Here is a 17,124-nt window from a genome sequence, read left to right on the forward strand (position 1 = left end):
AGCATCACAAGATCTTTAGTCTTACTCTGATCTCAACAGCAACTGAGATGACGAGTCGGTGGGTTTGTCATCCCTTTGTAGCTGTTTTGGAAGTGCTTTCCCATCTCTTTGTCTATGAGGTCAGGAGGAGGGAGAGGGGTTTATGCTGGACAGGGAGGTCCTCCAAGCATCTGTCATCAGTACATGTGGCTTCCTCCCACGTGAAGGTCCTCATCCCGAAGTTACTCCTGCAGAGATGTTTTACCTTAAATCACCCGTTAATTTACTCAGGAAAAAAACCACTTTTGATCCACTCCCATAAATAAAAAATCCATGGCCACAAAGCCTTAGAGAGGTGCAGCTGATTTAGCAATAGGCCTGATTTAATTTAAACCAAAAAAAGTCAATTATGTGTGAACATTCTCCCCGCCTGGTTGAAATGAAGCAGAGTCCTGGCACTGCCGTTGTGCCAGCTCTTTGCCCAGGGCGTGCTGCCCTTTCGGAGCATCTCTCTGAACCCCTTTGCTCACAGTTTTGACGTGATGGCTTTTCTTCTACCTGAAAGCAGCAAAAGAACAATTTTGCTTCTATAGCTTACTGGTGCAGGAGGAAGCAACCCATAAACAGCATTTGCACTTTTTGCTTTGGTTTTGCTAAAACTTGGCCGGTTTTCAGTGGGGAAGGCAGCTAGATTTTGCTTGAAAGAAATCGTTCGAATTCTGGGCCGGTTTTTGAGTGTCGCGCAATCAATTTTGAATTTAATTTCCTTGGGAATATGTTGTAGCCCCTGACCGCAAACAGAATTCCTGTGTCTTGCCGTGCATGAAATGTCAACATTCATTAGAGAGCGGGCTCTGAGAGAAATGTAAAATCATTAAGGGTTTGTTCGGGGAAGATAGGGCTTTTCCTTTCAGAGCTACGCACTTCAGGCTCGGACCTGTGTGTGCGCCCAAATGAATATCCTGGGCACTTACTGCAAAGCCTTTTGAATGAATGACGATTTTAATGTATCCTTACCCTTTAACTGACAAGCCACTGAGCTGGTCTCCATAAAAGGTACCAAGGCAGAATAATAAACTATTTAGAGAGATACAGAAAAGTGAGGCGAGAAAGAACAGACAGCGATTATCTGATAGCGTTATACAGAAGTTGTCAGAAAGGGGTGCACAATGGGAAGGAAATTACTAAAGAGGGAACCATTCAAGAAGTAAACCATACAACAATTGTAGGAGCCAATTAATTGGTAACTTATTGGACACAGAAGCTTGCAATAGATGGCTGACTGGTTGACAGGAGCACCGTTCCCGTAAGTGTTTAGAAATAATAGAGTAAATTTCACCACTTCACATACTGAATAGTCAACTGTTGCAATGTACTCTAAATATGCTAATCCACGGTGCCCAGTGTCCGCCGGAGCAGGAGACCCATGCGTCTAAAAAGTGGAAGGCTACTATGGCACAATACAAAGAATTCACAAAAGACCTAAATGATCAACATTAGAAAGTTGTTACTTTCTTTCCACTTGCTACTTATAAAAGAAAGGCGTTCGTGTTGTTGCATATTCATATCGCCTGGCACGTTTTAACGGGCCTCCGTAATTGGTGCCGGTGTGCCAATCACTCCCTTAGCAGGCGCAGAATGGACTCCAGAAAGCATCACATGCACCTTGGAAAAATAAATAATGCAGCTCCCAAACCACAGGCGTCTTTTATCCACACTTCACCCCAGTGGGGAACCTGGAAAAGCCTCTGCTTGTCCATAGCCGGAGCATCTTTTGGGATCATGTGCCTCTTGGAGAACGATCTCCTTTATTAATCAGTTGTCCGTCTGCTCTTCACCCCCAGCTGAACCTCCTCCTTCTGCCCTCATCAACTGAGAGAATCTGCCAGACATTTCCACCTCCACTGGCTTGTTTTCAGCCCTCAAATTTTCTGCTGTTGACTTCATATAAAGAAGTAGAAGAGCGTGTTAAATGAGCAGCGCTTTCAAGCCTGCGTGGGTCTTGGGAGCTTTGGCAGCAGTGTTGACTTTTGCAGTCTTTCAGGTCTCCTCAGTGAAGCGTTGACTTGGTGGTGGCAAGTGATGCCAGGAAGGTGGGTTTTCAAGGTTTGGATCCCTTGACCCAAACCACTCTTCAGATCTCTGTGTGACGGAAACAGGGTTAAAATAGACAGGAACCTTTGCAAAACAGGTGGGAGACAGCAGCCCCTCTGCACAGCACTTCCGTGAAGTGCTGAGCTTTCAGGATTTCTTGTGTAAATACTCTCTATTATTTATACGTGTTGTCAGTGTTAATAAGTTGGACCTGATACTAGCTGAAGATCTTCTAGCTGATCACAGAACGGCTCAGGCTGAGCGAGGCACAGTAGAGTAAGAACGACGGAGAAGGCTGGGAAAGCAGAGATAATTTTTGAGGAGCCCTGTTCAGCACTCTTTGGAAGGGAGGGGTTGAGTACGAGGCATGTGGGATGATCTGGCGTGATCATCTTAGCTGGCTGTTAGAGGTGGCCACACTCTGAATCAAATGGCGGATCCGCTGAGGTTTCTGAGCTGGGAGAGCTTTGTTCTTCAGGGAAATGGAAGATGCTTGATTGATAGGAGATGTTTCTTCACACCTCTAATTAATAGTTGGAGCCAGAGAGATAACTGAGGGCGTATCGATGCTGATATTTGGGCTGTGTGGAGTACCTGCTGCAGGCTGGGTCATTGCATGCGTAAATTATGTAGCATGTTATAAATAATACACTAAAACTACTGACATTCAAGTCACATTTCTGTGGTATTTCTTAAGGCAATGATGTGGTGAAGCATCCAGGTATGGCCACTTTGCATCTTTCACTAGTCCTGTCGCTCCCTCGAGAGAGGGATTTGATTTTTACTCCTGTTGTAAATACGGACTTCCAAAAGCTCTAATTTAAAAGATGAAATCAGGTTCAATTTGAATTTAATTCAGACCTCTTTACGCTTCAGTTCAAATGATGTTTGAAAGGAATGGTTCCTTCCTACTGGTCATTAAATGTGAGACATGTTTTACTGTCCTTTTTATGACTGAGCCATTTACTGCTGCAGTGGCTTGCCCAGCTATGTGATCATTTAATCATTTAATGACATTGTTTTTCTCTTTCAAAAAGACCTGAGCATTTTTATTATTTTTTTTTTTTTGCAATGCAAATAATGAAGTGGTCTGGCATTGCCTGCCTAATGAAGCGAGGAAACCTTTAGGTTAAAAAATTTGCTGAAAAGCCATATATAAGGAGCATGGCAGGAGATATGTTTGTGAAGTGCTTTGTGCCTCTCAGTCCACATTTTGCCGGTGTTTCCTAGCGGGATGCTGCCGTGAATCTGAAATGGTTTCCCTCGTTTCTGTGGTCCAGGCTTGTGAGTTGATGAACATGCTCTGCTCTCACTGGTGCTGCCAGAGACTTTGCTCTCTGTCCTGTTGTGTTCCTTTCCGTGGGGATCCAGGCACTTGCTGAGCAGCACGTTGCAAAGGGACATTTCTGGGTTGATGGTTAATTTGTCCCTGCCTCTGAGTGCTGCTTTGTCTTTGTGTTTTCCCAAACTAGTCCGGAACCTGTTGGCTGTGAATGAGCAAAAGTGTTCATAATATTCTTTATTATGCAAAGCATGGTATTACATCTAAAGCGTATGATTGCAAGACAACTTTTAACTAACACTGCGTCCTTGTTTGTGTTGAAGTATGAAGCCTGCCCAAGGTCAGGCACCTGCCAGGTCTTGGTCAGGGGCCGTGTTGTTGTACCACAGAGGCTATGAAGGAAATCCTTGGGGGTAACAAGGGTGTCCTGAGGTGACTGCAGCAGCCCCATGGCAAGCTGTGTTTCCCTCTGCGTTTTCCATGAAGGTCTCCTGTTGCTGGATTACACCAGACACTGCTGCTAAAGTGGTCGTGTGCCAGGAATATTGGTAGCCAGCCTGAGTCTGAGGTCCCTGGTTGCTGTTCAGCCCACTAGATGATGACAAATTTTATAGCAGGTTGAGCCTAACATCTCTCAGGAGGTGGCCCACAAGAGTGGAAACCAGCTAGAGCATCTCAGATCTTTCCCTGTGACCCATCGCTTCCTACAGAGCAGTTCTGGTTTTACTTGGCTCCTTCCATTTCCTTAGCAAGGTCACAGCACAGACCAATAGAGCTCCCAGGAGGAATTTTTCAGATGGATTTTTCCTTTCACTAGCCACAGCTTTGAAGCACAAGGCACAGTCTCTTCTGCTGTTACGGAGCACACGTGGAGGATTTGTGGGATGGTCAGGGCTGGTTCTTGCTTCTCCCATTTCTGAAGGTTCTTCAGCCTTCTCTGTGAGTAAAGGCAAGAGAGGAACTGGATTTCCGTTTCCCATCTGATAAAAGTGTGCTCCCTTTAACTGCTCCACCAGTAAAACTACTCCCCTGCCTTGCCCTCTCCGCAGACACCCCGACACATGCTACGACTGATTTAGAGCTGCTTTTGTCAGACAGTGTCTTAAAACACAAACCAATGACACAATAAAAAGCAATAGCCTGATACTAATGAAACACATTGTAATTAGAGCTGGCCGGGAATTTTCCAGTGAAAACAGGCTCTGCTGGAAGAAAAGGTGAATACTCTGATGCTGAACTATTTGACGTTAAGCGCTTCAATTTTGAAGACCTTGTGCTGGAGCTCAGGCATGCTTTTTTGGAAAGATCACTGCTCTCCTGCCAGCCTGCCTCAGAGCCAGTTCTTGGGATGGAGACAGCCCTTTCCAATTACCTTCCCGAGCCAGAGAGCTGAGCAGATCTAACTGTCAGCTCAGAACTTGGCTCCTTAGCCCCAAGCTATTGTGTGTTCAAGAGCTAAGGAATCGAAATTCCAGTGTTTGCATAGTTTCGAAGCCACAGAAATCCATGGAGGGTTAGCAGGCAAAAAAAGGATACCTTGTGGCTCGGAAAATGCCCAGGTTATAAATTGCTGATGGCTGGGAGAGTACATCAGGGAAGGACTGCAGGAGGTTGGTGAGTCTTCTCCTTTCCTGAGCATCTCTCTTAGGAGCAGGTTGTTGAACTGGTTGGATCCCTGGTCAGACTCATGTAAGAAGCTGATACGATTTCGCTTGGTTTAACCGGTCTGTTGAAAAGTGTTCTGGGTGCTTCGCCTTGATCTGAACATGTGGCTGAGCATTTTCATGTTTTCTGTGATGGTTTTCCAAGCAGTACAAAGTGTGGTTTGGGGCAAACACAGGAGGATCCTGGTTTTCTCCAGAAGACGGTTCTGTTAAGAGCATCAGCTAAAACCCACTGTCTTTGCTTGACACATCCTGGTAACAGAGCACGGCATCACTCCATGAGTGCTTAGATTGGACCTCACCGAGGACTGAGCCCTGGAGAGCCTGACTCAGAGGTCCAGCGTACGACTCTTGCCCTTTTCCCCTTCTTGCAGATGGCCGCCCGATTGGCGTGGAAGGGATCCAGGTGCTGGGGACAGGAAATCTCATGATCTCCGACCTGACCGTGCAGCATTCTGGTATCTACGTGTGCGCCGCGAACAAACCTGGCACGCGGGTGAGAAGGACGGCGCAGGGCAGGCTCGTTGTACAAGGTGAGCAAACCCGGGCACTGTGGTGGGTTGGACAGATTCAGCTGAGGCCTCAGTGCATGTGTTGCAAAGGTTTCCAACCCCGTGACAGGCATTTATTTGGCTTAACAGACACCGGTTGTTACTTGTTGTCGTACTTGTACAACTCAGCAGAAAGCCTGCGCTGAGTTAATCAGCCAAATTCATCTCTCACTGCTACGTGATCCTTAGTGACTGGGGAGATGGGTGCTGTTCTCACACTACATGACAGGTATCTCTCCTGCAGTGATATCCAGGAGTGGATATCTCCCACAGAGTATTACTCTCCAACTGAAATGGCACCAGTAAGCCTAAAACCATTCTGGAAAAGTCAGTGAGACTGTTTTCTTTAGCAGTCAACGCTGTATCTGAGCCCCTTGCCGCAGCATGAGTAAAGCACCCTTTGGGGGCCATGCCTGGGAGATTCAGGTTCCTCTACCTCCCCACAGCAACTGTCTGGAAAGGGCACTTGTAAAGGGTGATTCAGCCCAGAGTAGAGATCAGCGCTCATGAAACCAAACAAATCCCCTCCACGTGCTTCCTGCACCCAGTCTCCATGGTGAGGCGAGCCAGGCAAGCATTTCAGAAGGCAAACCCAGCTGGCAGCGTGCTCTGAATGGCAGTAATCCACCCCTGATTACAGGCACTCACCTCCTCTTCAAGCTCGTCCACTTAAAGCATCTCGCACTCTCATCAGTTCACTCATTAACTATTGACTGATGATATCCTGAATCTAAAATTACACACCTCCTGCCAGAGCGAGCTAATTGAACCTTTCATGCTGGTGATGGGGAAAGTGCCCTGCTCCAGCCCTGATGCTCACCTGACAGGTCCCGGGAGGTGCCGGCGGTGATGCGGCAGCCGTGGTCCCTGCGTGCTGGCATCCCTTTTCCCTTTCGCCTTGGGAGCAGCGAGGAGCAATGTGGAAAGGATGCTTATGCAGGGCTGCTCATGCCTCCTCAGTCTCAGGTGCTGAGCAGACACAAGAGGAGATGAAAGCTCGCCGTTTCTTTTGCTGTTGGATTTCTGAGTGAGCAAATGAAACGAGACCTCCCAGCCAGCTGGGCATGGGCACACCTGAGTCTCGTTATTAAGAAACACCAACGCAGGCTTTAAGAACAACCTCACTGTACTGATACAAACCCTTCAGAGCTGCTGCGGGACAGCTCTGCACGTGGCACATGTAGCAGAGGTAAGCCCAAACGCCTAGCTGATGTCCAGGGTACAGGCAGAGCCGAAAGAAATTACTTGGAAAATCTATGAAGTTGGAAAAATACAGGTACTGAATGCTGTTGACTGCTCCTGTTGGCAAGTCGAGGACCTGTGTTGCCCATCCACAAAATGCTTCATGTTTTCCAGGGGGCTGTCGTTCCCCAGAAAAGCTAATGGCAAACCCTGGCCGGGAAGCTGGGCTCATCCCACGTTTGCTCACCCTCCCTCTGGAAGCAGCTTTTCCTTCCTCTGCATCTCATTTTGCCTGAATTTTCCAGCTGAGAGGTACAAATGATTGCCGTTCAGGTTTGTCTGGGAAGAAAACAGCGATAATGACTGGCATGGGAGACTGGGTTTTATCTTTGTCAAGATGTCAGCAATGCAAATTACATCCGTAAAGAGAATGAAAGCAAAGAGCGGGCTATCAAAAGCCTGGTTGGAGAGGAAGTTAGCACAGAGCTAGGACAATACAGCGTCCTCTAAGCAGCCAGGCCAGGTACTTGCTGCCTTTATGCCGGGCCCTTGAAGTGCCTGGAGGCACAAATTAACTTGCCCTTCGCCTTTTGAAGGAGGCACCTTTTATAGGTGGGAAGCTGGAGGAGAAAGGGTGATGTTTCCTGCTGTAAGGCGGGGAGTTAGTGGGAGGCTGGGACCAAGACCACATCCTCCCTTCCGCTGCCAGCAATGGTCCTCGTCCCCATTGCAGCATCCGCGTGGGCAGAGGCATCCCGGCGTGGGGCTCCGCTCTTGCTCTGGCAGCGATGTCCTTTCCCATCGCGGGCTCTCCTTCAGATCATCTAACGCCGCCTTATTATCTTCCTGGGAATTCCTCCTCCCTTCAGAGGAGAAGGCGTCAATCCCCCCGCTCCCTCCCTCCCTGCCCTCCCCTGGCCATTTAAGGCTCCTTTGATCTCTTTTGTAAGGTTCTCACACAAGAAAGTTTCCATTTTCTCTTCAGATCCCGGGCGCAGCCATTTGAATATTGCTTTGTGCCGGGCTGCGAATGAAAGTCTCACGGGGGGAGTTGTCGAAGGGCCGAACGGCGTCGCAGGCTGAAGCGGAGGGTGTGCGTGCGTGGGGTGCAAGGGAAGAGCAGGCTTCGGTGGCAAGGAAAAGAGAAAAAAAAATATATCAAAGCGCTTTCTCTCTACCTCCTGTGCAATCTTTTGTGCTTTATTATGTGTTTGGTGTCATAACAAACTGATGGGCTGTGAATGGCCAGATGGTCACCAGTGTTCTCCACTCCACGCTTCATTTCCTCCTGAAAGCTATGCAGAAAAATGAGATCCCATCTCATAAATGAGTGCCCGTCTTAAGGACATGTTTTTGAAGGCTCTGCTGACAATGACTGCCTTGTTCGCCTTGCTCTCTGCCAGCAGAACCGGGCAGCGCTCCCTGGTCCGGCAGATCCGGCCACCGCTGCGTTTCCTGATGTTTCTTCCATCGTTCTTGCTCGCTGGCATCAGAAGCCCTGGCTGCGGGGTTGAATTCATCAGCAGATGTATTGCAGTTGCTCTGTGTTACTTGGTTTGTCCTTGAGTTTAGCCCTAAATTCATGCTGCAAAACCAACTTTAGTACGTGCTGCGTGGGTGAGCGTGCCCCATGGAGCAGTTGTCTTCCTGCCTACGTTTTCCTTCCCAGGCAAAGCCAAATGGTGGGCACTCGGATCGCATCCGTTGGGGTGCTGAGGTGAGCTGGGGTGCCCGAGCCCTCCAGAGCATCCTTCCAGGAGTACACCGGTAGATGATGCGGAAAGACGTCCCACTGCCGCAGAGCTCCAGCCTGCACCTTGCTGGGACAAGTTCACGATACTCAGTGATGGACGAGCCTCCTTGACAGCCTCCCTTGAGCGGCCGCTGCCTTTTTCCCAGGGTGCAGGGTCACAGGTCCCATCTTTGGCCTCTGCAATCCCACCGGCTCTACAACTTCAGTAGTAGGGTTACTCATGTAAGCATCTAGGCATCCTCTGTAGTCAGTGGAGAGAAGCCAAGTGGGCAGCAGTTTGTCTTAAATCCACTTGTCATCTGATACGGTGCTTGACTGACTTCCCTGTTGACCTGTCTTCTCCTTTACACCCTCACTGTAGGTTCCGATAGTGTAATTTATGAGGTTTCGTTGTTTCCATGTTATTCTTCCTTCTCCTCACTCCAGCCTCCCTCACTCCCTCTGCCTACTTGAGAATTAATTACGGCTTTGCAGTGAGGTGCAAGGATCTGTCTGAATTCGTGTGGCACCGGGGCGCCGGCTGTCAGTGCTCCCGACCCTTCGGAAGACCCTTCTCGGGGAGCTGTTGGGCTCTGCGCCGCAAACTTGTGGTGAGGGCAGTGAAGCTCCCTATTATTTTGGAGGACACAGTGGTGGCTGGTCACTGCTGAGATGAGATGTCCCTAAAGAGGTGGAGTCCATCCAGGTCTCCTGTTATAACCCTCTGTTAGGGGGCATCGTGCTGTCACAGTTTGCTGAACATAGTAAAAGCTATCGAAGCACTTTGTTAACGATTCTGGGGGTGGCGTTAAGCATTACAGCGTTTTGAGACTGATGTCACGCCTTGAAATATTCATCAAAACTGCATGATCCTCTCCCTCCCATTAAGTCCTGAATAATCAATGCTCTGATTTCTTCATGGATCCTGCCCAAACCCTTGCTGGGTTTGAATCCTCTGCTCTTAACAGCGATTTTCTTTAATATCATTACTAAGATCTTCATGGAGGGCCGAGAAGCGCTTCCTCTCACCGCCTCTGATGGCCTTTCGGCATGTTGTGTGGAAGGGGGGTGAGATGAGCACTGGACAAGCCACTCTATTAATTATGAAGGACGAGGACAACAGAGAGCTTGGCTGGAGGCAGGGCTTCACTTCTGCTCTTTTCCAGCTAACCCAGGGCCAGAGGTGGCAAACTTTCGATCCTTGCTGAAATCATTTGAAAAAGCAGGGAGAAGACCTGGGAGGAGGAGAGCAGAGGTTCTTCTGGCCCCGAGACCACGTACCAGCAGGTGCCTCAGCACCCTGCCTGGGGACGCTGGTGTGAACACTGGGTCAGAAACACCCTGGTCCGAGGTGGCAGAGGGGCATCTCCTTGCATCTCTCAATCCCCATGTTAAGACCCTGGTGGCACTTGGACCACGTCCTTTCTCTGATGCTGTCAGAAGCTGGTGATGGGGACAAGGAGCTTTTTTAACTCTATAGGTTTCTGCTGTGGCTTGGCCCTTTTTGCCTCTACAGCTCCACACTACTGCTCCCTCTGTACCAAAATGAGCAAGGTGAGGCTTGAGTAGGACAGAGCAGTGCCTGGAGAAAGCTAGCAGGAGCGGGAACAGTGGACGGGCATCGCATGGCTTGCAGCGAGGGATGCCACCAAGCAGGGACAGCTCAGCGCAGCGGAGGTGGGAGCCATCGCAAGGAGTGGCCCCCTGCTCTGCAGAGTGTTTAAACGAGTTAAACAGGTGCTTTTTGGTCTGTTTTTTGATCTGGTTGCATTTAGCGAGTCAGCGAAGAGGAGGGATGGTGGAGGGGAGCAAGGACTCGAGGAACCCGAGGGGCCACAGCCCTGAATAGCATCGCTGGCGCTGATCCAGCGGCCGCAGCTGCGCATTCGTTACCCCCGAGTCACACGCGACACCGCTCCAATTACTCCCTCTTGACACGGGCTAATAAGGGAGGATAAGGAGAGCCGGTCATTCCAGAAGGGTTACACCGGATGCTTCTTTCCATATTTAAAACTTCTTTTCTGCACGGGCGGATTTGAGATGTGGCAGAGCGGGGGAAGGGGCGGGAGGAGGTGAAGGCAAAGAGCCAAGCGACGGGATCTTTAATGAAGCTGCAGCGAGGAGCTGGAAGGTGGCTGTGCCCTTCCTTGGCATCGTGGGTTTGCACCTGCGAGTATTGTGGGTGCAACTCGTGAGCCCAGATGAAAGCAAGGGAGGTGCACAGCCACTTGCCAAATAATTGCTCCTGCAAAACCGCGCCAGCACAAAGCAGGGGGCGGGAGGTTAAGGAAGTCTTGAAAATCAAGTCTAATGCTCTCCCTGTACACCACAAAGGGACCATTCACTGCAGGGATGAGGGGTTTTTCTCTCTGTTGATCCGTGCTTCCAACTTTCATTCAGTCCATCTTGAATTTTATTTTAATTTATAAGTCTAGAGGGAGGAAAAAAACTAGGAGAGGAAAAAGAAGGAGAAGAGATCGATTGGCACCTGGGGAAGTTTAGCAGGAGGTTCTGGAAATACATGTCCGTTAGGTTGCTGAGATCAGGTTCGTTAGCAGACCTGAGCGCCAGCAGAAGTGGCCTCTCAATAAGCTCTGCCGGCGGACACCCCCCACCGCTAACATAAGTCAGACCTGCCACGCTCCGCTTCCCTTTGATTATTAAAAATGAAAGAGGGGGCTCCTTCGAGGCAGACGGGTTCCTCAGTGAATTCCTCTGCCCTTCTGCTTGCAGGACTTACGACCTGCGTGACTTCACTCTTACACACACGTGCCTCGTGCTACTCTTTGGCCTTTTTTGCCTCGGTGGCGATGCTTGTGACAGGCAGCTGGGGAGGAGCTTAATCTCCCCATGCTCCTGCGGCAAACCCCGAGGGGTTTTTTTGGCCGTGAACCATAAGGCTCTGCTCTTGCATAGCGGCTCCCCCCTGCAGCCTGGCCACCCCTCAACACATTTTACTGGATCAATTCTCTCCCTTCTGCCATCCCAGCATCTCTGCTGGTGGCAGAGCCCACCTCCTCTGTGCTTGGAAAGTGCCAGCAAGTGGCACCAAGCGAATCTCCCTGGGTAATCTTGCTTTTGCTGAAAAAAATTTAACGCCAGCCATGAATTATGGAATGCTAGTCAGTAAATTCATTTATGGGCCCGTGCCTCTTATCTGTTTGTCTTCATTGCAGCTGCTGCCGGTTCCACCTGATTTTAGGTACCAGCAGCAGTGTGGAGTATATTTATCACTCTGCCCTTTGAAGCGTAACTGCTCGAATAAACTCACCAATTTGGCAGGGTCTTTTTCAGGCCCTGCATTCTGTAGACTGATGCACTGGTTTATTCTGATAAATGATTTAAATCTATTTTGAGCTGCTGAAAGGGGGGAAATCACTTTCCGTTGGAAAATGCTATTGTTAAAGGTGAAAACATTGCATTACGAGGTGAGCAGTAGGTACAGGCATGGTGGAGTCTTCTGCTAGGCTTGGCAGGACCCTGAGGGTCCCAGCCTGCAGATCTGGGGTAAAAAAGCCGCCTCAATCTATCACTACCAGGAGAGTCTGCAGCAAATCTGATATTTATTGGGGAGAGAACAACTGCCAGATTGCTGCAGGCACATCTGTACATTTCTTCCCATTTACAAGCAGTTTGCTAATGCCCTGCGGCTCCTTTGGGCAAAGCCAGGGTGTTGCTGCAGCTCTGCCATTGATGAAACAGCAAATGTCCCCAACCCCAAATTCTAAAATTGCCACATGTGGTTGCAGCTTTCCTTCCTCACCACTTTTCATATTGTGCAGAGGGTAACTTTTGTCGGATGGGGATTATTTTGCAGCGTCGGGGTTGCTTTCAGTGGGAGACTGCGGGGAGGTGAGAGGGCTTAGACCTTGGTGCAGTTTGCCTGAACCCTGCGGGACTCACCTCAGCTCTCCATGCAGCACTGAGCTGACCTTCAGGGGCTTTCTGTGAAGCCCTGACTGCCAGGATGGGCAACCGAATTGCAGCATTGCCTTGATTATGGACACACCATCCAGACGGTAGTTACCTGCTGCCTGTGCTATGGGTATGGCCAGTATTCCCAAGGAGACGAGGCTTATTGAAGCCCAAGCCACAAGGTTGCTCTTTGTGCCTTCTCTTACCCTGCTTCTCCTTCCTCTTTGCAGCCCCTGCAGAGTTTGTGCAGCATCCTCAGTCCATTTCCAGGCCCGTGGGGACTACTGCCATCTTCACGTGCGTGGCCCAAGGGGAACCTCCACCACAGATCACTTGGCTGAGGAATGGGCAGATCTTGGAGACCAGTGACCACATTAAGCTGAAGAATAACAACAGGTAAGTCCTGGTGCTGCAGCCTGGGGTGGGGGCAGTGTGAGACGTACAGCTGGGTTGTTCCCCAGCATTAAATTTGGAGTTGCCACACGTGGAGGACTGACATCACCTACCTGGTGGTCCAGAAGGAGCTGTCCCTGCAGGTGTAATTCTTGGGCAAAGAGCAAATTAGCTCATGCAGGCTTCAGCTTTTGCACAGACAGCAGAATTGGAGGCAGCAGTTCATTTTGGACTGCTCGGTGAAGGCTGGCAGAGAGTGGTGGGATGTGAAGCATGTCCTGGTGAGCTCTACAAGTCCTGCCTTTGCCCTAGACCCATTGCACTGGGCAGTGGCTGACAAGCTTGAGGATGAGAAGGCCATGAGTGATCCAGAGGGACCAGCCAAGCATCTTGAAAAGGGAGTGCTTTCGAGCTGTCTTGGCTTCAACAGGCAAGCAGAGTTGTCACACATCCCTCAGACTGTTGCAGCGCTCCCTCACCCTGCTTTTGAGAGAGGCTGAATTAAAAGCCATTATTTTGAAATGTCTGGGCGCCAGTGGGAAGGGGAGCAGGAGAGATGTTGGCTTTCTGACTGCATTAGCAAAGAGCTAATGTGAAGGTGGTAATGGCAGATCTGTGGATTCATCTGGGGCTTTGATATGCTCAAACGCGGCTCCAGTCCTACCAGCTGCACTTTGTAGCTTACGTTTCAGTGGCTCGTGCTTTATTGTACCAGGGCATCAGCATTAGACTTTGATGGTGCAGGAGCTCAGCAAAAGTTTCTTTTCTGAAGTCACCTGGATATTTCTGGAAGGACCAAATGTTGTCCATGGAGTTGGCAGGGACCACACTCACTCCATAGTGAAGGAATCACACTTCATCCCCCATGAATGCTTATTCATGCCTGGGTGTGCAAATACATTTGAAATAATATTTGTGTGGAAGCTGACTTTCACTTGAACTTCAGCCTTTTATCTCACCGGGGAAGAGTGTTTTCTCTGAGTACTAAATAGCTGCATTTTCCTGCGAGGGGGTGGGGGTGTTTGCACGGAGTGAGCTGCACTTAGGGTGAAAATTATGAGTTGACAACATAGTTTCTATGGAAATAGCATGGAACGATATACTGAAAAATAATAGTACCTGCATTGTAAACCTGAATTATTGGTAGAGATTTGTGTTTTATGGTGTTATATAGCTGCTATCTATATTAACAAATGCATCTCATGAATGCAGCTACGCAACCTTGCTGGAGGGTCTGGACATTTGGTGTAGACCGTGGGGAAGTGCTGTGCCAGCACGGCGGCTTGTTCCTCAAGTGACAACAGCGATTTTATTTTTCTAATTTTCTCTATAACATGGCTTTTTGTTTTGAGGTTTGAGGCTTTTTTTAAAGCTTTGTTGTATGGGCGATGTGTGTTGCAAGAAGGTGTTGCTGTAACGTAGTAAAACGTTCACACTCAGCGGAGGTTTTCTCTGAGCTGGAAGTTTTTAGAGCTTGAGGGAACTTTGGGTGTGCGCAGATGCCGCTCAATCCAAGCTCCTGGTCTTCTAGTTCATTGCACGGGTTTGGGAGGTGTGTCTGCCCTTACGATACGAACAGAGCAGAAATAAGAGGAGGGAGATTAGTGCATCCCCTTTATTGACTGGAGAAGTCACTGAAGACAGTACAAGAGGTCATTAAATCCATGACAAAACTCACGCTGAGTCCAGCTCTGTTCTCACGTAGATTTCTTGCGTGTGAAATCATTCCTCTTCGTTGTTTGAAGAAGGTAAAAGGAGGGTCTTTGGTCGTGGTCATGTCTCCTGGCCAAGTCCCTGCGGCTGGATCTGTGCTACGCACATGCGCGTGAACCGCAACTCGGTGAACATCGCCGTAATCGTTTTCTTATGGGAATCATTTAATGCAATTTAGCGTCAGCCTTTTCTACTGCGAGCTAAACGATCAGCTTACGTTGCATCTGGCACAGGCCGAGGGAGCTCAGCCAGTCGCTGGGGCTCAGCTGACACGTGGCGTCTTCTCCAGCTATAGTAACGCGATTGTAAAGCTGAGCCCTTGGGCCATCGTACTTGACCACGTTGAACTTATGGCTTCTTTCGTGCTAGTCTTGGTCTACTGTGACCCCCAGCTTCAGGCAAGTGGCCATGCCTTGTGGTTTCCAAAGCTGTCAGTCTGAAAAATGCTCTTGCTGGTACAGGAAGGCTGGGGGTTCCATGAATTGGAACAGAGCAGCGGCTTTTTTTGGAGCTTTTTCAAGTTGTCCTTTGTTTCGTTCTCATGGGCATGACTAAGTGCTGTAACCCACTTAGTTCCAGGCAGAATCAGTTTGTGATTATGCTTTGGATTTATCAGTCTATTGCACTTGGAAAATATTTGTCCGTGTAAAGATGGATTTTGAGTCTACTAGTAATGAAGCTGCTAAACTGCACTGTGAGCTTTTTAATTAGATTACATGGTTTCCTAGAAAATTCATTTGGATTAAAACTCTGCCTAATATGGCAATAAAGGTCTGAATGCCCCCAAAGGGATTCCTAGGAGAGAAAAAAAAAAAAAAAGAGTAAATCATTGCAAATCATATCATGTGCTAATTGATTGCAAAATGTATCATCATGAGCAACTTCGTTTTCGGAAACGAGCACAGCCAGAAGGGAGGTCTGGACCTGCACAACAGTTCAAGATGCTGCTCTGCTCCTGCAAGCTCGGGGAATCCCTCCTGCGTGTCTGCACAAACTCACGGCTGATGGGAAGGTGTCTCCATCAAACTGTAGCTTCACAGAGTCGCAAAGGACCCTTTGGCATCTGCGTCACCCCACGCCATCTCTCACGTGCAGTAACCGCAGACCCAAGGAGAGCAAACCCTCAGGCTTGGGGCACTTCAGGAACCCGTCATCCTCATGATGGGGACAGCAGCCGCAGAACTGGGCTCACTGCAGATTGGATGTGGCTGCTGGTACGACATCAGGCAGCCCTTTCCTAAGCCTTTCAGCACAGTAAAATAAACCTCACAGGCTGCGTCCGATAAATACCTCTTCCGTCGCCGTCCCTCCGATGTGAATTCTCATCACCTGATGTGTTGACAGGTTCTGGGCGCATTAGCATTAAAGATCAGCCTTCTGCTGTGCCCTCTCCAGAGGTGGTTGTTATGTTTTGAAAATGCCAGCTGTGTGGGAACAAAATACCCAATCGATGATTAGCAAAAAATCAAAAGCAGTTCTGGGATAACGGATAATTGTTAATGAAAAATGCATGAAGGCTCAGGCGTAGGGAATTGTGGGCTTTTCCATTAAAAGCTGTGAATAAAGATCACTGAAGGAGCTGACGGCGGCGCTGCTTTGCCGTGCCGTCCCTAGTTTGGGGACAGAGCTGATAAATGTTGGGCGATGTCGAACTATGCTCTTGAATGGGGAAGCTGGTGGAGCCTTTTTGGCTTTGGTGGAGCCTTTTTGGCTTTGGTGGAGCCTTTTTGGCTTTGGTGGAGCCTTTTTGGCTTTGGTGGAGCCATCCCTGTGTCCAGGATCCAAAAGTTCTGTCTCTCTGTTGATCAGAGATGTCATTTTGCCCGTATTGTTCCAGAGGTGATTTGCATCGATCATGATCCAGATGCCCGAGAGCTGTGATGGGTGTTTCCAGCGAAATTCCCACCCGGCATCACCATCCAGCGTATCGCTGCAGGAGGGAGGGGTGGTTACCAGTCAAATTAATTGTGGGCTTGTGTAAAATCCTGCTTTCTAGGTTATCACCTATTTACAAAGAAACGTGAAATAGTACCCAAATTACTGCACTGAAAGGTTTATTACTTTTCTTCCTTTGACCCAGTCAGGTTCAGGGGGGATAATTTTCAGCCTAGAAGTATATCACACTTTGGGGTTTATATTACCATATTTGCAGAGAACAAAGGCCAACATCTTCAGAGAAGGCAGGCTCTAAATATTGATTTTTCAAGAAGATTTTATTTACAAAATGGTAATTAAGGGACTTCATTTGTTCCACTGGAAAAAGGCTTCATTAGAACCTGGACTTGGATGACGTTTGCTTTCCTCGGTGACTTTTTCTTATGAGCTGTCTCCTTTTTAAACTCTTCCTCCCTGGTCTGCACTTGTTTTAGTGCTCTGGGATTGACTTACTTCAAGGGCCATCAATGTTGAAGCTTCATTGGGGAAATTACATAAACTTCAGGACAACTTTGCTTTTGTTGCACGTGTCGTGCTGCTTAATCCTGGTGCAGGTATGGAGAGTGACCTTCAAACACAAACATCCAAGCACTTGGGAGCAGAGAGCCCTTTCGGTACCAAACCCTGGGAGACTAGAGCCTGTCGCTCACAAGTGTGAGAAGTTTCAGCATCTCCAGCCAGGCT

General features: G+C 48.8%; 1 protein-coding gene across 1 annotated transcript in view; it reads left to right on the forward strand.

The window, feature by feature from the left end:
- IGDCC3 (immunoglobulin superfamily, DCC subclass, member 3) overlaps positions 1–17,124 on the forward strand; it is a gene marked incomplete at its 3' end in the record, with an annotated part of 41,814 nt that overhangs the window by 12,216 nt on the left and 12,474 nt on the right. Inside the window, exons 6-7 of the mRNA XM_009870012.1 lie at positions 5,394–5,552; positions 12,630–12,795. Of these exons, the coding sequence (XP_009868314.1) occupies positions 5,394–5,552; positions 12,630–12,795 (325 nt within the window). The remainder of the gene's footprint in view (positions 1–5,393; positions 5,553–12,629; positions 12,796–17,124) is intronic.

The sequence above is a fragment of the Apaloderma vittatum genome, unplaced genomic scaffold, assembly GCF_000703405.1.
Source record: "Apaloderma vittatum isolate BGI_N311 unplaced genomic scaffold, ASM70340v1 scaffold13165, whole genome shotgun sequence".
Lineage (NCBI taxonomy): Eukaryota > Metazoa > Chordata > Aves > Trogoniformes > Trogonidae > Apaloderma > Apaloderma vittatum.